Source organism: Anoplophora glabripennis, unplaced genomic scaffold, assembly GCF_000390285.2.
Source record: "Anoplophora glabripennis isolate ALB-LARVAE unplaced genomic scaffold, Agla_2.0 scaffold646, whole genome shotgun sequence".
NCBI lineage: Eukaryota > Metazoa > Arthropoda > Insecta > Coleoptera > Cerambycidae > Anoplophora > Anoplophora glabripennis.
In genome coordinates, this window is record NW_019416845.1 from 77,682 (window position 1) to 101,275 (window position 23,594).

Genomic DNA, 23,594 nt, shown 5'->3' on the forward strand with positions numbered 1-23,594 from the left:
TGTTTATCTTACGAACATACGAATTTAGGCCGTACATTATAAAAAATTCGATCAAAATGTGTACCGTCATTAGAAGACTGAGATTTAGTAACAGAAAGCGGGTAATATTTTTCGAAAAATATTTATAAAATAGATGTACCAAAATTAACGCAGGATTTGAATTGTACGCCAATTTAATTCCGAAGAGTTGGCAGCATTGCACAGAGTCACATGTTGTAGCAAACATGTTGCGATTAGATACAATGGAGCGCTATGACGGATGAGCGAATGAAGATTGTGAAAATTAATTACAAGTACGGAGGGTGTGTAGCTGAGACTGTGCGCAAATTACGTGGAATTTTCGGTAGAAGGAACGCACCGAATGAAACAACTATGAAAAGATTAGTTGCCAAACTTGAACAAGCAGATCCGGTTGCAGAAAATAAAAACAAGCCGGTGTCGTGTTGGCCGTTCAGCGGAAAATACTACTATGGTGAGTGATAGTGAGACGGAAATTCCCGTAACCCCAGTACGCCGTCGCTCACTGCAATCAAACATTCCTTGATTGGATGTTGGAGAATCAACAAGTGGACGGTAATTTTGCTGAAAAAAATATCTTTAGCGACGAGGTGCATTTCAAGCTTAATGGGTATGTAAACAATCAAAACTCTTAAAGGACCCGCACAATCTTTATGGAAAGTGGCTTTCGGCAAATTTTCAAGTCTAAAAGTTTAAAATATAAGCAAATGAGAAATTTACTCATTATATTACAAAATACAAAATTATAGTACAAAAATTCGACCAATGTTTAAACAAGCGCCAGAACTCTCCTAATTGACGGATTCGAATTTTTCAAAAAGCGTTTGAAAGCTTGAGAGCCCTTTTATATGTGATTAAATTTTCAAGTATCTGATGACCTTGGTTTTTGTTGTGCAAAATTTTGAAAATTTGCCATCAAAATCTGGATTGCAAATTTTGATGAAATTTGGTGTGATGATTCTACATAACATGAACTTTTCTTGAGCCATGATGGTCCTATACCTAACTTAAAGACCCCAAAATAATTCCCTAAAAAGTAATGTTTTTTAACCCCATTTTTGGCGATTTTTACGATAATAATCATGATTCATTCGACTTGTAACTAATCATATTATGTAAAACTTCCATTTTCGCCTAAAATCAACTCTTAAAAAGATACATAATTAAATAGGAAGAAAAATATTACATTTTTCGAATTTCTTTAACAAAAGTTAAGCCCACGTTTTTTTTTATGCGCATAGAAAAATTTTCATTTCTAGTGATATTTTAAAGCCAAAAAGCGAAAACTCTCCATGGATATACGATTCACCCAAATATGGACTCTGAAACAGATACCGTCTGGACTATTAAAGAGCTGTCGTAATTGGAACAGCTTAAATAGACATTTTTAGAACTCATTATTTTCCTTTACTTTCATAAAATTCTTTCTATTCCAAAAAATATTTCCCTGTTTTGTTTTCCCCCTGAATAATTTTTATAAATTTGTTTTTTTTTATCAGTATACGTATAGTATGAATTGTTTGCTGTTTTTAGCACTAACTATGCTCGACAGAATTACACACAATTATGCATCAAAAGACAACTAAAATCGTAAAATAGATCGTTCGATTACAGGAAAATCGGCGATTAAGCCGACAGCTAGGTAGCCCGAGTGGCTGACTGACGGAGCCAATGACTAGCGGACCGATTGTGACAGCTTTATTAATGATTTCATTTATTTATTTATTTATTTATTTATTTATTTATTTAAGAAGTTCTTGCCTTACAGGTATAAACCCAATTACAAAGCAAGATGACAAGAAAATACAAGAAAAAACACAGACACCTTACATAAATTAACAACACAAGAAAATAACAATAAAAAAGTTGAATAACACAGATTATGATGAAAATGGAAAGAAAATGCCAGAGTTTTCAATGAATCAATGCTCTGGAAACGGCTGACTTTTAGCAGAGTACTGCTAAAAATATCAAAATTTAATTGACTGTTACATACATCACACATTAAATACAACGGAGATAATTTTAAAGTGTTCGTTCTCGGTGTAGGTAAATAAAAGACATTAAAATGCCTTTGAATTGTTCTGGGTACATACAAATTTAATCTTGATAAAATATCAGGACAATCAATAAGATTGTTAATTATCTTATACAATGTGATTAGCATAAAGTATTCTCTGCGATTTTTTAATGAAGAAAAGTTAAACCTCCTTAACAAGTCATCATGTGGAAAACCCTGCTCGGGATAAAAACCAAAGCTTTTATATGTCAAATACTTCAAAAACTTCCGCTGTATTCCCTCCAATTTGGTATCGTAGACATCATAGCTCGGAGCCCAAACAACTGCCGCATATTCCAATTTAGATCTAACATATGATGTGTAAAGTATCTTAATTACATCACTATTTGAGAAATCACGTGTACATCGTACAATAAAACCAAATGATTTTAATGCCTCAGAAATTAGAGTATTTATGTGATGAGAAAAAGATAGTTTTGTGTCAAATAGGACACCTAGATCCCTAAACATATCTACTCTAGAAATACGATTGCCATTCAGTGAATAGTGATATGTAGTTGGCGTCTTTTTTTTAGTAAATGACATACTATTGCATTTTTTAATGTTTAATTGAAGCCAATTTGATATACACATATACACCATTCCCCAATCACCTCCAGATTTTTTTGAAGTTCAATACAATCCTGTACACATTCGACTCTTTTATACAATTTTACGTCGTCAGCATATAACAAAAATTTTGCATTGAGTTTATGGCGTATGTCATTAATAAAAATATTGAATAGCAGTGGACCTAACACGGAACCTAGTGGCACGCCTGATACTGCAACATATCGAGTTGATTTAAAGCCACGAATCTCAACATATTGAGTACGACAATTAAGATAAGACTTAAACAACGCAATTAAGTCATAAGAGAGACCAAAATGTAAAAGCTTATTGAGCAGAAGATGGTGATCTAAGCAGTCGAATGCTTTAGTGAAATCAAGATATATAACATCAGTTTGATGACCATTATCTATTGATTCAGCAATGTCTTGCGTAACAATCATGAGATTTGTTGCCGTAGATCTACCTTTGAAGAAACCATGCTGATACGGTGAGATTAGATTTTTTGTTAAAGAAAAAATTGAATCATGAAGTAAAAACTCGAATACCTTACAAAAATTACATATAATTGACACTGGTATATAATTATTAACATCAGATCTGTCACCTTTTTTATATATGAGACCAACTTTAGATATTTTCCAAATATTAGGTATTGTTTTGGATTTTAGACAGAGATTAAACAACATTTGTAGAGGTTTGCTAAAAACAAACCTACAGTCGCGAATTAAAAACGAAGGCACAAGATCCGGTCCAGCTGTTAATTTGGGTTTCAACTTTTTCATAGTGCTTACTATTTCTTGTTCTGAGAAAGACTGAATGTTAATAGTAGGCGCGTAACAAACTCCATTTTGAAAAATCAAATTTATCGAGGTATCATGCGAAAAGGACTGCATAAAAAAGTCCGCAAAAGAATTTACAATTTCAGGTAGAGACGTGATTGTGTTGGTATTATAATTCATAGTATTAGGTGTTTGACAAATTCTTCTTTTTCTTTATAAATGCCCAGAATTGTTTTGGGTCACTTTTGATATCGCATTTTAATTTGCACATTTGCATTTTAATATTCAAAATCTTGGAAATATCTTAACAAAAACTATTCAAATAAAGGATATTTAAAGAGAATTATTGGAATTATGTACAAATGATATGACAAATTATATAAATTGCAAATTTTATTTTAATTTATTTAAGTATAAATTCGAGTATATTTGGACAATACTTAATATTAAAAATTAAACTAGCCACCTACAAGAAAGATGACGGTAATATTTATATATTTAATAATAATTACTAGAGACTTGAATACTGATTTTGGTGTACTAATTCTGTCCTGACTGTAGTTTATAAAATTCATAGTACAATCCTCTCCTCTCCAATAATTCAGTATGCTTTCCCATTTCAGCAATGAAGCCTTCTTTTAATACGCAAATAACATCAGCATCCTGAATAGTAGTGAGTCTGTGAGCTATAGTTATACATGTTCGACCTATCTTTGCATTGTCCAAAGCTTCTTGCACAATCTGAAAAATAAAAAAAAAATATTTGTGGATACAGATTAATAAATATCAGAATGGGACTATAAGTCGAAAATTGATTTTCAAGCACTTATCCTCAAAATTTTCACACCTTTTCGCTTTCATTATCCAAAGCAGAAGTGGCTTCGTCCAACAATAAAATTTTGGGATTTCGTACAAGGGCCCTAGCGATAGCAATTCTTTGTTTCTGACCCCCTGAAAGTTGTGTTCCTCTGGTGCCTAGTCTAGTCTCATAGCCCTATAAAAGATGCATTAGTTAAAACTATAACATGATAAAATCAGTCATAGAAGACCAATGCTTTTATGGAGTACCAGCTAAGGTTATTATTTTTATATCATTATTTATTATTTTCCTAGAGATATTTCTTAACATTTTTTTTATTGTAACTACTACTAAACCAAACTAAATATGTTTAGAGGTACTTAATAGTTATTTGTTTAACTAGGCAGTAAGGTACAAGATTTAATAGACGAGGCGCAGCCGAGTCTATTAAAGCAGCCAGGGCATTAAATTTACTTTACTGACAAGTTAAACACATAATTTTTTCGCCGGTCTATTTTAATTTTATCATAATAGCAAACAAAGCTATTTATTTTATATTATTAAAATTGTATGATACTTCTTTCAGGAATAATAATAATTTCATCAGGTCGTCTGTGGTTGCTATGAGACGAGAGTTATTTTGTAAATAATTTAGGAACACAGTAATCGCCATATTGTTTCTATTTAAATCCATAAAAATAACTACTTATTATTAGAGATTGAAGAATTCAGATTATCTCCGCCAGAAATTATTGAATCAGTAAATAGAGATATATGTATAAATACTAGTCTTGTGTTTGTCTCTGTATGTACATTGACATGTCCTATACATTTTTATGTCTCAAAGGATTAATAAATATTAAAAAAAGCACATAGAATGTAATTTATTATGTACTATGCATTTTGGAAGAATATTGAAGAGGAAAAAGTTTTAGAATTGAATTTTGCACAATATACTGTAAGTTAAAAATGTTTAAATTTATTACCGATGTTGCAAAAGTTTTTTGGATAATTTTATAAAAATACTTTAATTGCTTCGAAGGATTCTAATTTTGGTAAAAAAACTTTAGAGTATAATAAAACAACACACCAAATTTCATTAAAATCGGTTCGATAGTTTTCGCAAATTAATTTTTTTTAAAAAAAATTGAAAAATGCCCGACAGCCTCAAATAAAGCATATAGATAAATTTTTTCACATAGAAAAGACCGCTCAACCTTTCAAATGGTTTTTGAAAAATTGAAATCGGTTGATTAGGACAGCCACAGTAAATTTTTGAAGTTAACAATTTTTTTTATTTTTAAACAATTAGATTGCATTTTGTTTAAAATTGTTTAAAAATAAAAAAAGTGTTAACTTTAAAAATTTTCTGTGGCCTTTGGAGGATTCAGTAGTTCATGAACCATTTACTAGTGAACAGACCCTACATGGACGAAGTAAATGTTTAAAAACAAATAGGACGAGGGATATCCCTTATAGGCTATTCTAATTTAACTATAAATGTTTACATTAAATGAAATTACTTTCATTAAAGACCATCGCTGTCACTAAAACTACGCCTTTAATGTCGATCGAGGATAAATACTTATTTATGTACCAAGGGAGATACAGAGATGATTATTATGTCCAATGGCGACAGGTAGTAGTATCCTAGTATCTCCCGTGGCACATATATCGTTTTATTTTTTACTTAGACATCTGATTTTATATTTATTTTAAATTTAATAAATAAATGTAAATGAGAATGAAAACAGTTTTTCTTTCATTTTTGTACAGGGTGAGTCATTAATAATGGTACACAGCTTAATGGTAGATTTTATTGATTTGTAACAAGAATATCTTTTTTATTTAGATCTGAACGTAGTTCAATAATTTCTAGTTAAAATATTCAATATTGTAAAATACAAAAAGTTAGTTATATTTTTACATTGAAATGAACAACATTTATTCGATGGCAAAGAAAATTTAGGTAGTTTTGGTGTTACTGCTAAAGGTTCCTTCTCAAATTAATTGTACTTTCGATTTTAAAATTAATGTTAATAAACTTTGTACTCTTATTTGTCTGCTTCATTTATACAAGGTACATTTACTATTCTACCCTTGCATGAAAGAAGGGTACAAACTAGGGTCAAAATGCGGGTGATATTTAGATCCGCTTATTTCGCTCTAGAGTGATATGACGTTGTTTTCCTATTTCGTTTCCTAGTAATAAACAAGCTATATCGCCTAAGAGAAAAATAAAGAAATATTTTATTACCATAGGTAAAGAACTTATAAAGTTATGAATGTTGGCAGACTTGGCAGCATCTATAATCTCATCCATATCCACCTTCCTGTCATTCGCACCATACGCAATGTTTTCAGCAACTGTCCTGTCAAATAGGTTGGGCTCCTGAGAGACTATTCCTAACTGAGATCTTAACATCCTCAGATCCATTACTTTTACGTCTTCGTCATCCACACTAACTTCGCCGTATGTGGGGTCGTAAAATCTTTCCAGCAGTTGAATAATTGTTGATTTTCCACAGCCACTCGAGCCCACTAAAGCCACAGTTGTTCCTTTCATAATGGATAAATTTAAACTATTTAATACTGATATAGATGGCCTAGTAGGGTAAGAAAAGTAGACTTGGGAATATTCCACATTTTCATTGTCCTGCAAAAATGATATATTTATTTCTGTTTAAAAAATTAGGTATCGAAGAAAAGTATTTGTATATATTGGAATATGTAATAATGCTAATGCGCGGAAATAACCAACGAGACACCACTCTTCAAAATTAGTTGAGTTGTTCTAACTACGGAGTTTTTGTTGTAAAAACTGGATATTTTAGATATTGAATCTTCTTCATAAAGTAACCTTTTTTTCATAACAATTACACATTTTGTTCTAATCTGAAAACAGAGCTTACAATTTTAGAAAAGGTGATTCTCCTAACGAATGATTTTAGCTGTTTGCTAGATATTGGGGGGTGTAATTGAATTTTGGATGAGGCATGTAGCTCGCAAAACTGTTGTTACTCACCTCACTAGTTAAATAGTATTCTCTTGTTCTGACTTTATGCTGATACACTTAGCTCTTAAATTGTTGGTCTTAACGCAAAACAAGGATAGCATTGCTGATCACAGGAATTGTCTCTCACCGTTCTGAAGAATATTGCCTTCTACACAAAGTCCAAAAAGTGGTTCCATTATGTAGACAGCTTGAAGGTGGATGATGTCTTTACTGACTTTTGCGTAAGAATTAGAAACTTTCCATTTTGTCATAAATTTTGTCTTCTCGGTCGTCAAGCATTTTCTGTTACCCAATAACTTTCCCTACTCAATCCGTTCATTTTGTTTCCTGTTCTTCGGGAACTCTTTGTTGCTTTCCAATAATTGCCTGTATTTGGTCATATTTTTATTTCCGATACAAAGTTAGTAAATTATATAAATATTTTACCAGTCTCCCTTAATATTTCGGACTCCGCCCCCATATCATTTGTATAACTTTATGCCATCGATATAAGGGAATAAAAAAACGCCATAAGAAGTGCGTAGAGCCTGCGGTTCTAAGCTCTCCTTGACTATTGATTTATTGTCTCTGTCTTGCATTAGGAATTTGAGAACAACGTAAGTCTAAGATACGTACATAGGGAAGATAGAATACTGGACAATAATTACGTTTTTGATTTATTGCGATGGCATAAAGAGTATATGGCCTGAAATTGACAGCAGTGTTGCCATACGTACAGTAATTACCCTATTTGTACGATATTTTTTTACAAGAATGATAAGATTCCAACTTTATTACAAATTATTTATAATCTTTAGTAAAAACTAAAACGGTATTGTAAAATAAAATGAGTGGTAATTCTTAAGCAAAATAATGATTTGTTTTCAAATGCTTATTAAATAAAGCTTATCATTAATTAATAAGGTGTTCAAACAAACCACCTGCTTGAGCTTCACAATACCCTAATCTGTCGTAAAATTCTTGCCGAACATTTGACAAAATTTCAGGAGTAACTGATCCTAAAATATTTCTAATTTTAAGCTGTAATTCGTTCAAATTTGCGACTTTTTCGTGTCGATGTTTGTAGAGAAGTTGCGTTAAATGACCCCATAAAAAGAAGTAGCAAGGTGTCAGATCTGGAGATCGAGGAGACCAATGTATGATACCTCTTGTGGAAATAAGCCTTTCAGGAAAAGTTTGTTCCAAATAATCTTGAACTGGCCTTACGTTGTGTGCAGGACATTCGTCTTGTTCGACACTGTACACCATTTTTATTTTCTTAATATTCCGTCTACTTCTTACCAAAGGTTTGAGTGGAATAATAATAAAAATAAAAGTAAACAAACAGCAAAGCGCTTTAGGTATTCGGTCGGTTCACAAAAAGTGCAACAGGGCACGTGCGCTCCCACCGCCAACCAATTACGAGAGTCCGAGTCGCAGCTTCGATGATTACATGTCATGTCCGACCCCTTCCAGGGAAGATGCGTGTAATTTACTTAGTCTATGCGAAAGAATGGCCTAGCCAGACCGGTATATTCTTCTTACCTTCTTCTTTCCTATTCTTGTTTCTCTCTGTCATCTTGTTTCCTCTTCCTGTTTCGTTGTTTATGTTTCACTTCTTTTATTTCTCTGCATGAGATCCTATTCTTTTTGTTTCATTTTTGTCTCTCTATTTATCTTCTAGTTTCTTTAGCCCAGTCGGGTTGTCATTTAACCGGGAAAAAATTAGGGTCCACAATTTTATTGTTCTAACTTTTAGGGGGGTCAATAGTAGTGTAAATTCAGAATCGCGACTGAATTCCACACCTGCGTCAGCCGCCATCTTGAATTTAAGGAAAAATCGTTTTTGCTCAAATCTCGGCCATTTTCAACTTTACAACAAAAATGGTAAGGACTTAATTTGTTGCAAATGCGATTTCCTACAACTTCTTTTATTACATATCGTGCGATCGATATTTTTCAAGTTAAGGGGGAAAATAGTGACAAAGTATAATTATTGAATTATCTCGTTTGTTATTGACTTTACGACATTAATGTACATAAACAAAGTTGGAAAGAATTATATTTTCTACAATTTTGATCACTTTGATTTTTTCGCTATAAGCAATATTTAAGGTCCTACGCTTGTGGTGAAGACGCGAGCGTAGGACCTTGCGGGAGTTGGTTTCAAAGGAATTGTTTTTGCTCAATATCTCGGCCATTTTCAATAGCGAAAAAATCAAAGAGATCAAAATTGTAGAAACTATAATTCTTTCCAACTTTGTTTATGTACATTTATGTCGTATTGTCAATAACAAACGAGATGATTCAATAATTATACTGTGTCACTATTTTCCCCCTTAACTTGAAAAATATTGATCGCACGATAAAATTTGTAATAAAAGAAGTTGTAGGAAATCGCATTTACAACAACTTAAGTCCTTACCATTTTTGTTGTAAACTTGAAAATGGCCGAGATATTGAGCAAAAACGATTTTTCCTTAAATTCAAGATGGCGGCAGACGCAGGGGTGGAATTCAGTCGCGATTCTGAATTTACACTACTATTGACCCCCCTAAAGGTTAGAACAATAAAATTGTGGTCCCTAATTTTTTCCCGGTTAAGCCCTTTTTTGTCTAACCCGACTGGAGTACTTGTTCTGAGATGATTCTCTATATTCTATTCTTCCTCTTTCTTAGTTTGCTTCCTTACTTGTTCAAACACTTTCCAACTGCTAGACTAACTTCCAATCAGTTTATCTATATTTATAACAGTAATAAAGAAATCTAGTACAACAAAAGCAAAAGCAAGAGCATCCTACAGTTATTTAAGCATTTCGCTATTCCCGCAATAAAAATCACCAGAACGTTAAATATTTCAAGTCGCGTCTCGTTGGAAGTTTCCGTATTAATATGTAGATACTATACCCATTTCTTTCTCAAGGGATGTGTAACATTTCTAACAGCAGGAACCCTTTCTAACAATGCAAATATTCTTCCTGCGGCAACCAGTCCTTTCTGGAAATTTGGAGAAAACGACAATGCGTTTCCTATGGACCAGGATCCAACAATGACCACTTCAGATACCCTTCAACAGATAATATTAATGTAGTTTTCAACAGCATGCATTGCAAATAAGTAGAAACAAATAAGATCTCAATAACAATTATTGGATTGGAGGTGACGATTGCAACAGGTTATTTTATAAATTGTTATTTAAATACAATTTACAGCAGACGTAAAAAAGGTATCGACGCGACACCAACTACTACAAGGTTCCGTAAATAACTGAACAGTTCAAAACGCTAGTCAGCTGTGAAGGCCACCGACCCCCGAGCCGGCTCTGTTAGACTCTGCACGTGCACTAAGCCTAATAATTATCATCTTTATTTTTATTGAATAAATAAATTTAGAAACCAAATTGGTTGTACTTACGTAAATACAGTCCCGTAATATACTACTCCATCAACTATCAATTGTGCACCATATGCCATCCCAGCGGCATAGGCAAATAATAAAAGACTTCTTGCCATTCCTAGAACAACACCCCTAAAATGTGACTTAATTTTTCCTGATTTTTGGTAAGGAACGAGCTCATCGACATAAAGCCTCTGAAAGACATCCTCACATCCCAAAGATGCGACAGTACGAATATTAGCAATAGCCTCCACTGCAATCTAATTTACATCATAAAGACAAATGCTGTACAGAATAAGACATGAAATAATTAAGCATAGGCACTATAGGCTATTGACTTTAGATGGGAACTACAACGTAACAGAAATTTTATTGTTTGATATGTTCAATTGACCCTAAAAAATGATAAAACCGCGGAGTGCTACCTTTTAAAGGGGTGCGTTTTTGAGAATGAAGTAAAAAGGTGGTATTTTCAGTTTTTTGAGTTTTACTCGAAAACTATGCATTTTTTCTATATAGTTGTCAACAGAAAAGTTGTAGCAAATTGAATTTCCAATCGAAATGAGACCTTTTGAATTAAAAAAATATTTTTAACAAAAATATGCTCAAAAAACGAGTAAAAAAACAGAAAAATGCGTTTTTTTTCTTTTTGGTTTTTGGCCCACAACTTTTTTCTGAGAGGAGTTAGGTATAGGCATTGCTTCACAGAAAAAAAAGTTAATGTTTTTTCCTTTAAAATAACTTTATAGAAGTATCTACGACTAATAGAAACCGAGATACATTGAATCAATGTTGGCTACTTTTTGGATTTTTGGCCAATTTTTGCCCTTTTTTGACGATTTTCGTCTTTTCTGAGTTTTTCTAACATTTTTCTGAGTTAGTTTAGGTATATGTAATGCCATAATCAAATGAAAGCTGGTTTCAAGACCTTTAAAATGGTGCTTGGTAGAAGTTTATACAATTAAAATCAGCCGAGATATGTCAATTTAACCAACAATACTTTTCCTTATTTTTATAAATTTTTTATTACTTTCGGTATTATTTTGTCTGATAAATTTATTTTTGTGAATGTGAAAGTTAAAATAAGTTTGTAGGTGATTGGATATTATTATTTATTTATTTAAACAACAGTTAATCATATATATCTTATAAATTTTCAGTTTCATTTAGTATATTTTCAATTTTAATATCAATTTCGTTGTCATCATTTTCATCAATGTCCTCTTCAGAAAAATCAGGCTCACAATTTATTCCCATACATTCTTTAATACATTGACAGACTATTTTTTCAAGTAAATTTTCAGGTGCAGGAGATTTATTATTAAAAATGGGAACTAGCCCATTTATGTAATTTTTCCAACCCCAATCAAGGGGATTTAGAGTACAACTATCTCACTGTTGCATCTGAAAATATACTCTGAACCCATGATGTTTGAGAGCATCAGTTGTTGAAGTAAATCGAGATAAGGTAAATTTTGCACTTGTTGAATACTTTTGAAATAATTTATATCGACAAGTTTTTAGGCTTTCAATTTTTTAACTATACATTATAGTCACAATGCATTCAGATGCAGCAGTGATACCCTCAAGACTAGCATTTTCAAATAAAAATACATCGAGGTAATTTTTTAATTTTGAAAAATTCTTATTTACAAAATTGAAAATTTTTTTTGAAATTGTAATTTTTTAATTAAAAGTACAAAAATAATTAAAAGAATTCGAAATTTTACAAGATAAATATGATTAATTATTGTTTAAATAAATAAATAATAATATTCAATCACCTAGAAACTTATTTTAACTTTCACATTCACAAAAATAAATTTATTAGACAAAATAATACCGAAAGTAATAAAAATTTTATAAAGAGAAAAAGTATCGTTGGTTAAATTGACATATCTCGGTTGATTTTAATTGTACAAACTTCTACCAGGCTTGAAACCAGCTTTCATTTGAATATGGCATTACATATACCTAAATTAACTCAGAAAAAGTTATAAGACGAAAATCGTCAAAAAAGGGCAAAAATTGGCCAAAAATCCAAAAAGTAGCCAACTTTGATCCAATGTATCTCGGTTTCTATTAGTCGTAGGTACTTCTATAAAGGCTTATTTTAAAGGAAAAAACATTAATTTTTTTTTCTGTGAAGCAATGCCTATACCTAACTCCTCTCAGAAAAAGGTTGTGGGCCAAAAACCAAAAAAAAACCGCATTTTTTCGTTTTTTTTACTCGTTTTCTGGGCATATTTTTGTTAAAAATAATTTTTCGACTTCAATAGGTCTCATTTCGATTGGAAATTCAGTTTGCTACAACTTTTCTGTTGACAACTATAGTGAAAAAATGTAGGTATAGTTTTCGAGTAAAATTCAAAAAACTGAAAATACCACCTTTTTACTTCGTTCTCAAAATCGCACCCCTTTAAAAGGTAGCACTCCGCGGTTTTATCATTTTTTAGAATCAATTGAACATATCAAACACTAAAATTTCTGTTACATTGTAGTTCCTTTGTACCCTCTTTTTTTTACATAGTCAATAGCCTACTATGCACACCAACGCAATAGACAACTAGCAACTGGAAACAAGTGTGCTATAGTATTCGATATGATACCAAAGCGATAAGCAACTAGGTATCAGCAATAAAAATAACATAGATTGGCAAAATTTTAAACTAAATACTGGTTTATACTTATCCGAAGCTTATGATGTGAAGAATGTAACCTCAAAACTTGGTATGAAAGTACAACTCTTGTTCCTTAATATCGATTTTAATTCTTTCGAGTATCTCTGCGATATAGGTTTGTACACTGAAATAAATGGGCTTATTAAACTGTTTATCTAGAATAATGTGTATAGCGCATATTAAAACTTTTATAACAACTATACAACTTTTATTAAAAAAAGCAATCATCTCCATACTCATTATTCAATGAGTTTAACTGGAATGTGTTTAATACGCCTTATGCATCTATGAAATAAAGGTTATAATGAATTACACATACAATATTATGTGTTATAGACTTTATGTTCCAATTATATAGTAGGGAAGATTTGTTGTATAAAGACCAGTATCCGAATTTGTATATAACAATTGTATTAACAGAATTATTCGTTCTTATACTGAATATGTTTCCGTTTTTAACGTGTAAAACGCGTCTTATAATGGTTAAGTGATCGTCACCTCTCGGTGCATAATCGGTTGTGATCGTAAAATTTCCGACAGTCCGCTGTGCATCGACTTACGACTATTACACGTCTAGTTTGATGAAAATAGTCAGTATAAGCACATGTGTTGTGGGATATATGATCATATGGCGTTGTGTGAAATGGATAATTATGTAAGCATCTAACTGTTTTATGGCTTATAGTTGTTTTGTTTTCTTAAATGTAAATCTTGTCTAAATCTTAAAAAATATTGTTTTGTATGCCCTATTAGAAACCGCTGATGTTATGTTTTACATAAGATGGAGGAACAGAAGGTTAACGGTGACAAAGAAGAGCATGGGTATAAACTCAATCAACCAGAGGAAATAGAATTAGATGGAAAGAAGCTCAACCTTTCAGGGGATGCTTCATTCTTAAGGTGGAAGAGTTATAGTGCAAATTCTCATGTAATACAAGAAAATACGAGTGCACCGTTACTAAGAAAATAAACTGGACAGTTTTGGGAGCGATTTGTCATAATTTTTAATACTTAAATGTATGTTTTATGATTACATTAGAACCTTAATTACAGTTATCTAATAAAATTTCTGAAAACTTAATGTCATATATTTTTAACTCATAATGAGTATACAACAGTTTAATACATTTATTATTATAAAACTTATAACCAGTACTAGGTGTTCTAATAACGATATGGAACACTTTAATAACAGTTATTGCTATTATTTCGTAAAGAGTATAAAAAACGTTCTATATATACTAGTTATACAATAATTTAATAAAGAATAAGGATTATAGTCACTATACAACTGTGCTAGCAGTACGCGTTTTATATTCAATATTCACCTGTTTAACTGTCACATATAGTATACAATGGTCTTATAATGGCATATAGAATTCTAATAAAGAATAAAGCACATTTCTTTCAGTGTACAAATTGATTAGTTCAGCGTAAAAAGAGAGAAGTATCAAATTACAAACACCTAAATTTCCAATTGAATCTTCTGATTTTCGCAGTCGCTGGTTACGAATCTGAAGTCAGAATTACGAAATTCAAAATGGCGGATCCAATATGGCGAATGAATTAAGAAAATGGAATTTAAAAACGAAAAAAATTCTTCAAAATTTCAAAAACCTGCCATTTGGTTCTTCTCATTTATTGAGTCTTCAGCTGATACTATTCATTTTCCGAATGTCGACTAAAATGCCAAAATATTAAATTATAATAAACGATTTCTCGGAATACGATTCAAATCGGATTTTGAAGAAAAGTACTTTCAGTTGAGTTTCGTCAAGAAAAATTACCCTCATTATTTAAAAACCATGTTTTCGCACATTTGGGTTAGGATGTCTCTAAAACCTGATGTGATGGGAGAATTCTGAAGTTGAATTCAGATTAAGCTTATCGAAAACCTTGGTATAGTAGGCATAATTTAGTTTGTGGTTACTACATTGTAAACAGTTAATCAGTTGACTAAGTGGGTGGACGTTGCAGAGTCGGCCTAAGTATTACGTAAAATCTTGATTAATTTTCTGGCATTCTTGTCATTTTAGACCATAGGTTGCTTAATTAAAATTATTTTTACGTCCTTTATCAATCCTTTGAAGAAATGCACTTATTTCAGAAACACCCTGCTAATTTATAAACCAAATACAAAATCCACAGCTTGAGATGTTTACAGTAAATTTAAAGTGACCAAGACTCGTAGTTCAGTGCTTGTGAAGCCCCAAGAAATCAACATGTACAGCAATGGTCGGCAACTGGCGGACCGCGGTCCAGGTCCGGACCGCGGAAGGTAAAATACTGGACCGCCAAAAATTTTTTGAAAGTATAAATTACTCAAATAAATTATTTAAAAAATGTTTTTTTACGTTTAAGTGCCAACCTTATCATTTTTTCTAGTATTTTACAATTGTGTGAGTGTTTTGAGTTCTTAATGGTTAGAAAATAGATTAAATTTGAGTTCAAATGAAAATTTGTAAGAAATATGAATTTTTTTTCTGGACCTCGTTAAAAATTTTTAAAAGTATCCGGACCCCACCTAAAATTACTTGCCGACCCCTGATGTACAGGGTTAGTCACTATAATCTGACAACTTATTGTGAGTTTATTATTGAAATTACAAAACAGTTTTTAATACAAAAGTTTCAGCTTTTTTATGAATTTTTATAATACAGTATTAGAAAACACAATTGAATAATGGAAATCACTAAATTAAAGAAAAAATTTTTCCATCGGAACACCCTATATATTAGTGCATACTTAGCTTCGTTAAATTTTTCTCTTTTCAGAAATATATAATATGTTACTGTTTGATTCAGGACTTTTAGACATATTTCAGTTTAAAACTATTTTTGAAAAAACAGGAGGAAAATTTATGTCTGACGGATCGCAGTGGCTATGGACGAGGCACGCGGAACAAACAAGTGACTTTGACAGAACTTTATTTATTATCATTAATTTATTTCCTATAACAAACTATTTTAACAAAGAAATAATGTTTAGTGAGAACGAAAAATTTGAAGTTATCCGTTTATTTTATGATAATTATAAAAATCATTCTTAACTTTAAGTCTTTAACATAATTTTAATAGCTAATTAATAAAAACCAACTAAAACACAAATGGTCGCAGATGCTCAATCTGACCGCCATTATTATTGATGCATTTCGTATAATCCTCATTAATTTTCAGAACTGCATTTAATATGAAATAGGAATTAAATTCACTTAAATTTTGTATACATTGAACAACTTTATGTCTTAGTTCATCTAAGTTTACACTAGTTTCCTTATAAACCCCGTTTTTTAAGTAACCCCACAGAAAACTGCCCAAGGATGTAAAGTCTGGGCTATTTGAAGGCCATAGAATATTTCCTCTATTATCAATCCACAAATCAAACCTATTATTTAAATAATTTCGTACTGCTCTGGTTCTATGCGGAGGCATCTTGGTACCAAATTAAATTGGTGGAGTCGATCAGCGGCAGGTCTTTCAATTTGTTTTCTATTTGATTTTCAAGAAAATGCAGGTATATTTCCCCAGTCAAAGCACCTTCATAAAATAGTGGGCCAATGATTTTATTTCTCAATATACCGCACCAAACATTAATTTCCCTATTACAGTGAGGATTTTCATTTGCCCAGGTAGGTATGAGTATTTTTTCTGTTATAAATGCCAGTTGTTGTAAAAGTCGCCTCATCAGTCAATCTTTTCAAAATAGTTTTTCTCTGCAGTACTCTAATCGCTGAATTTTTTGATTTTGTGTGAGATTTTGGACCGGCATAGTTTTATAGAGGCGGGAATTATATTTATGTAACGTTGTAATAATTTTACTTTGGATTATTTCTAACTATCTTGAAGCATTTACTGTGGACTCTTGTGGCCTTTCTTCAATAATTTAATATTTGAATTTACCATGGTAAACCTCGAATGAATATTTGCTTATCTTGAAAATATAGTAATATAGTTAATTCTAATTCTTCATTTGGAATAATTCTTCGTTTCTATCTTCCAAGAGATTTTGTTTCTCTAAAGCGTCGCTCAATGCCGTAAAATTATTATTCCTGTAAAATAATGGGATAACTTTAAATTTTTCGTTCTCATTAAACTTTTCTTCTTTGTTAAAATAGTTTGTTATGAGAAATAATGACCTATGAATTTAAAATGGTGGGTAATTTTATTAAAGTATCACTTCGTTTATTTAGATATTCAGTGCAATGATTTTGATAGTTTTTTTTTGCAAATAAAACCGTTTAAAGTTTAAAAAAATATTTAATCACTACTAGTTCTTGACAGCAGCTTCTGAAAAATTTATAATTTATCCTACATTTGAGTGACAACCTCCGAAATATACCACTGTCTTCAGAATTGAATTATTGTCAGTTGATTTTAAGAAAAACTAACTTTCCAAAATATATCCCTGTACATATTTTGTCATAGTCTACTATAGTCATAGGTTTCTACCATTTATACGAAGATACATTTTTTCTTCCGTTTTTAATAAAACTGCAACAATAAAACTTCGACTGTCAAGCGATTTGGCAATCGATGTTTCAAGATCTCTATCGATCTCACAATATTTCGATGAAAGCGATGTCGCATGTTGCTGATTGCCAGTTGCCTACCGCTTTAGTGGAATGCAGTTTTAAATTTAACCTACCTTAGCGGATTTATCTAGGATCTTTTGACTTTTCTTGGCATCGTTTTGTAAAGCTTTTTGTTCGAAATAAATGGAAAATAGTATAAGCGGGGAAAATGATAACAATATAAGTGAGAGCTTCCATTCGTAGATCAACGAAAATGTGCATGTTAAAATAAATGTTGATATAAAGTTTAGGCAAGAACCAATCTGTACCCCTGCGGCCTGAAAACAAAGATATTGATTTAAATTTAAAATTTATATATTAAAATCAATTAATTTAAACGTATAAGGTTGATTTAAATAAATTCTAAAATTTTCTATCAAATGAAGTGAGGATCTAGGTATACAAAGATTCTAACCTAAGATTCTTAACTGTTGATATTGCGGGAAACAACTATTCTACATCCTAACTAGCACTGAATTACGTCAGCTACATCTAATAAACAGTTAGAACCATTTAAAATAGTAATAGTCCAGTCGTCAGAGCCCGAAAAGTTACTGTTGGTGACATTTCTTTGATAACTCGGAAATAACTACACAGGAATACTTTAAATAATGAATAACAGGCTAATTTGCTGACAAACTATTTTATCAGGGAAAAAAGTTATTAACAATTTAATCGTGAAAAACATTTTTTTAGTAGTTTTCTTTAAATAACTCAGCGGGATGACTTTGTACGAAAAAATTCTAAGGGCATGATTTTGTTCGTAATAAAAATAGCTACAAAATGGCGGTGGTCCGATTACGAAATTTGCATGTGATGAAAATTATTGAACGAATCCTTCCTTTTTTGCAATTTTTCATCTAAAATGACCCTTTGAACTATTCATGCAATAAAACTGCTTGAACGTCATAGTTCCTTTTAACCCTGTTTTTTCGGATATAATCAATAGCCTATAACACCAAGATACTCCTTTAGAAAGAGTTTTTCGAAAATTCAAACTGACTTGGGTAATCAGCTATTGGAAAAACATGCGAATTCCCTATTTTATTGCACCATAACCCCTTAGTTTCTCAACCTTGCAATACCATAACCTGTAACCTCACATCCCAAGATACTTGAATTTTTGTGGTCTCGTTTCAATGGCATGGATTTGGATGACATGTGGTTCTAGCAGGATGGTGCCACCTGCCTTACAAGCTGATAATAACGCCGATGTCCTGATAATTGAAACAGCAATAGAACAATTCAACTCAACAAATGCAACTATTGTTGTTGGTTGATTTATTGGTATTACTTACTGCTGAAACTCAACTGAAAAAATTATCTATTATTTAATACCTCGGAAGGCTCAACAGCGATCGGAAATATATTCATCCAAAGTTTATCTGCTTCTTCAAAATGTCAAAGTCACGTACTATTTTTACACCCTCAATAACTGGCTGCGATAAGACATCAGCAATTTTCAGGAGGGGTAAAACAACAGTTTTTAAATTGAGAGTAACTGTAGTCCACAACCTGTAATCACCAACGAAATTCGCTTCCTTCTTTCTGTATATGGAGCTCCAAAAAAAAATTACCTGCTTAGATAAGTTTCGATACTTATCTTTTGTAAAAAGTACTCCTAACAATAAACGAGTGCAATTAGCTTGTCTTCCCCCAACCTTTGCTTCTGCTCATCAACGTCTATTTCGGGTATTAATATTTACTTTTGATAATTCAGGTTCAAGTGTGGCTTGGTAATCAACTGGACCCAGAAGACTGGGATTGGAAATTAATTGACAATATATTGGAACCAATCCAGACTTTACTTCCACCTGCACTCGAAAAACCCCTCAATACAATTTCTTGCTATTGCAAAAAGGGGTGTAGTGCTAAGTGCGGCTGCAAAAAAGTTGGTTCGTTTTGTTCATTAGCATGTACCAGCTGTCAAGACCAGTCGTGCTCCAATGTTGAAGCTCCATCAGAAGAGGATTCTTACGATCTCAGCGAGGAGACATTTGATGCATCACTGTTATAACAATTTAGTTGTACCCAGCAGGAAGAAGAAGAAAAAGAAGAAAAAAGGAAGAGACGAAGAATAAGAGAAGACATTACACTTGAAGTTCCATTAGATAATTATTAATCAGATGAATAGTTTTCCCCAATTACTCATAACTCACACCGCTTTCATCATTTCCAATAGTACCATTTTTTATTTAATAAAATATTATTTAATTAAACAAGACCACAATAGATTGGGGAATAGAACTACCGGAGAAACCACGTTCAAAGAAAACGCGCCACCTTACAGGTGGCGTGGAAACATGTGCATATTATGAAACACGACTTTTTCAACTATTTATATCGCTATATCTCAGAAATGGTGATTCTTAGGAAAGAAAGTGTGAGAACAATTTTTATAGATAATTGCATGATCTATTTTTATGGTAAATCTTACCGTTTGGCTGAAAAATGCAAAAAACAATATTTGCGAACTTTGACCTTTAATACATTTTTTTGCAGATGTGGGATCGATGTGGACTTTCACATTTATAATGGTGTTCCTAACAATCGTACCAATTTTTAGCTTTATGCGAATTATTGTTAGCTTATCCCTATTTATTGAGCTATTTTGAATGGGTTAATAAATTCGGAGAGTTATCAACGAAATTCAGCCGCAAGTACACAAAAGCGCATGTAGAATTTTTTTAAAAGAAATCGAGTATTCTAAATGAGTGACGGAGGACATCTGCCCGATATCCGTTTACATAACACAGGATCGCAAAAAAAAATGAGTGGAAGGTTCCTTGAAGACCATGTTTTTTGGGTCGCTGAAATCGAATCCGAAACCTGTTCTATCCCATCACGTCAGTGTTTTTTTCTAACCTCAAAAAACAGCTTGAAACTATGAAACCCAACAATACCAACCCTTAAACCATATAACCCTATACTTTCATAACTCAATAACCTTGAGATCTATAACCTATAACTCTAAAACCTATAACCTGAAAATCTATAACCTCAAAACTTATAAATCTCAAATCCTTATAAGCTGCAAACACAAAATGAGCAAAAAAAAAAACAAAAAACTGAAACCTCAATATCGGAGAGTTTTAATTTTATAATTCTATACATCCATCACTTCATAACCATAAACCCCATAAACCCCATGAACCCCATAACTCTGAACTCCCACAACCCTATAACCTCAACAGCCTATAACCCCAGTCACCCAAAACCTCTTAACCGTATAACCCAAAACCCCGTAACCCTACAACTCTTAAATACGACAAAAAAAATACTTTGAGGTGTACAGTGAAAACTTCACGACATCACATCTCTCCATCACTTTTAAACTTGTAACCCTATAACCTCATGACGCTACAACCCAAAAATACAATAGTAAATGTACTTGCACCTAAGACTTGAGTTTTGAGTGACAGTTTTTCCGCGTGTCGGCATCCAGAGCACCTCCACGCGGTGACGATGACGGTGGGCAACGGAGTTGTTCCGCTATCCGGCACGGTTATGGAGCTATAAGGTTATGAAATTTCTGGGTTATAGGATTGTAAAGTTTTGGGGTATAGGATTATGGACTTTTGGGATTATGGAGTTTTCAAGTATCAGGTTGTACGGAGTTATGGGGATGTGGAGTTATGATATTAAATTGTACATGATTCGGAGTTCTATTGTGACATGCAATTTTCTTATGTTACACTTCAAGGTTATGGAGTTTATGGATTATGACGTGATGGAGGTGTAGAATTATGGAGTTAAAACTCTCCGATATTGAGGTTTTAGTTTTGCATGTAAGTTTTTTTTGCTCATTTTGTTTTTGCAGTTCATTGGGATTTGAGATTTATGAGTTTTGAGGTTATAGATTTTCAGGTTATAGGTTTTACAGTTATAGGTTATCGATCTCAAGGTTATTGAGTTATGAAAGTATAGGGTTATACAGGGATGGCCAAAAGTACGGAATAAAATTCATATCTTTTGAATGAGTTAATTTTTTTAAAACGCCGAAACACGTTATCTGATTTTGATTTTTTCCCATCTTTCGGTTATATAATAATTAATTTTTCTTCAACACCCTAACCCCCAGCTACCTCTACTTTTTTTCAAATGGAAACATAAAGCATGAGGGGGCTCGTTGAAAAGCTTTTAGAAAACCGAATCCAGCCATACCAAATAAACAAGTTTTATTTTTTCAATAGCAAGTTTTTTTTCATTTAGAAATTGAAACAACTAGATAATTTACAAAAATAAACTCAATGTCGCAAATGCTGAAAATGTCCTCCATTCACTATTTGGCATTCTCCAAGACGATAGTAAAAGCTGTCCACAGCATTCTGAATGACTTCAGCTGGTAAATTATGCATCTCCGCCCTAATCTTGTTCTTTAAATTCTCAATATTATCCGGTCTGTCCTGGTAGACTCTTTCTTTCAAATATCCCCAAAGAAAATAATCCAGGGGTGTTAAGTCGGGGGATCTTGGCGGCCATTCAACTGTACCCCGTCTACCAATCCAGCGATTTGGAAACATTTCATCTAAGTATCTTCGAACATCAATACCAAAATGTGGGGGAGCGCCATCTTGTTGGAACCAAATTCTTTCATTCGGTATATCTGGATCAATTTCATGAGGGAAAATCACAGCTAGAGCAGGTATCAGGTCAAATGTTAGGAAATCCAGGTAGCGTGCGGCAGTAAGATTTTCTTCAAAAAAGAATGGGCCCAAGATTCTGTTGTTGATGATACCTGCCCAAACATTAACTTTTTGTGGATGCTGCGTGTGTGAATCGCATGTCCAGTGTAGATTTTCCTGGGACCAAAAACGATAGTTGTGCCTATTAACCACTTCACTTAAATAAAACGTAGCTTCATCCGAAAAAAGTACGTCTCGTTGAAAACCATTATTGTCGTAACACCGCTTATCATTTCATCACAAAATTGTAATCTCCTATCATAATCGTCATCCAAAAGCTCTTGGATAAGACATACCTTATAGGGGTGGTATTTCTCTTGTTTCAGAAACATTCGAATTGCAGTTCGAGAAGCATCGTGATTGCGGGCCAATGAAACAGTTGAAGTATGAGGATTTTCAACAAGTTCTAATGCAATGTCTAATTTCTTTTCTTCATTCAAAGCACGTGCCCGTCCAGTTTTGGGCAAAGTCTGTACTGTACCGTGTTCCTCAAATTTGTGAAATATTTTACTAACTGTCCCTTGCGAGATTTGGTTTTCGGGATATTTCGCATTAAATAAATCGCGCACTTCAGCCTGACTTCTTATTTTGTCTCCACATCCAAGCAATATCAAGATTTCGATGGGTTGCCTTTCCGACAATACCATTGCAATTCAGTAAATAAATTGATTTTGACACAATAGTAACGTTTCGAACTCCAATTTACAACTAAAGCGATAAATTAACCAGAAAGCCTGGCAAGTAAGAGGTGCCAAAAAAACGCAATATAAAAAATATATCTTTTTTGCGTTAGCAGCGATAGGTACTGGATTCGGTTTTCTATAAAAGCTTTTCAACGAGCCCCCTCATGCCTTATGTTTCCATTTGAAAAAAAACAGGGGTAGCTGGGGGTTAGGGAGTTGAAGAAAAATTAGTTATTATATAACCGAAAGATGGGAAAAAATCAAAATCAGTTAACGTGTTTCGGCGTTTTAAAAAAAAATTAACTCATTCAAAAGATATTAATTTTATTCCGTTCTTCTGGCCATCCCTGTATGGTT

At 32.5% G+C, this 23,594-nt stretch overlaps 1 protein-coding gene across 2 annotated transcripts in view; it reads right to left on the reverse strand.

The window, feature by feature from the left end:
* Window positions 1–3,855: 3,855 nt before the first annotated feature.
* The window catches only part of LOC108912527 (multidrug resistance protein 1-like), a 79,156-nt gene continuing 59,417 nt past the window's right edge, over window positions 3,856–23,594 (reverse strand). For both annotated transcript variants that reach the window (XM_018717768.2, XM_018717767.1), the window contains exons 15-20: window positions 17,944–18,147; window positions 10,637–10,878; window positions 10,130–10,289; window positions 6,486–6,884; window positions 4,277–4,423; window positions 3,856–4,170 (exon numbers count right to left, since the gene is read on the reverse strand). In XM_018717768.2, the coding sequence (XP_018573284.1) occupies window positions 3,970–4,170; window positions 4,277–4,423; window positions 6,486–6,884; window positions 10,130–10,289; window positions 10,637–10,878; window positions 17,944–18,147 (1,353 nt within the window). In that variant the 3' untranslated portion in view covers window positions 3,856–3,969. The remainder of the gene's footprint in view (window positions 4,171–4,276; window positions 4,424–6,485; window positions 6,885–10,129; window positions 10,290–10,636; window positions 10,879–17,943; window positions 18,148–23,594) is intronic.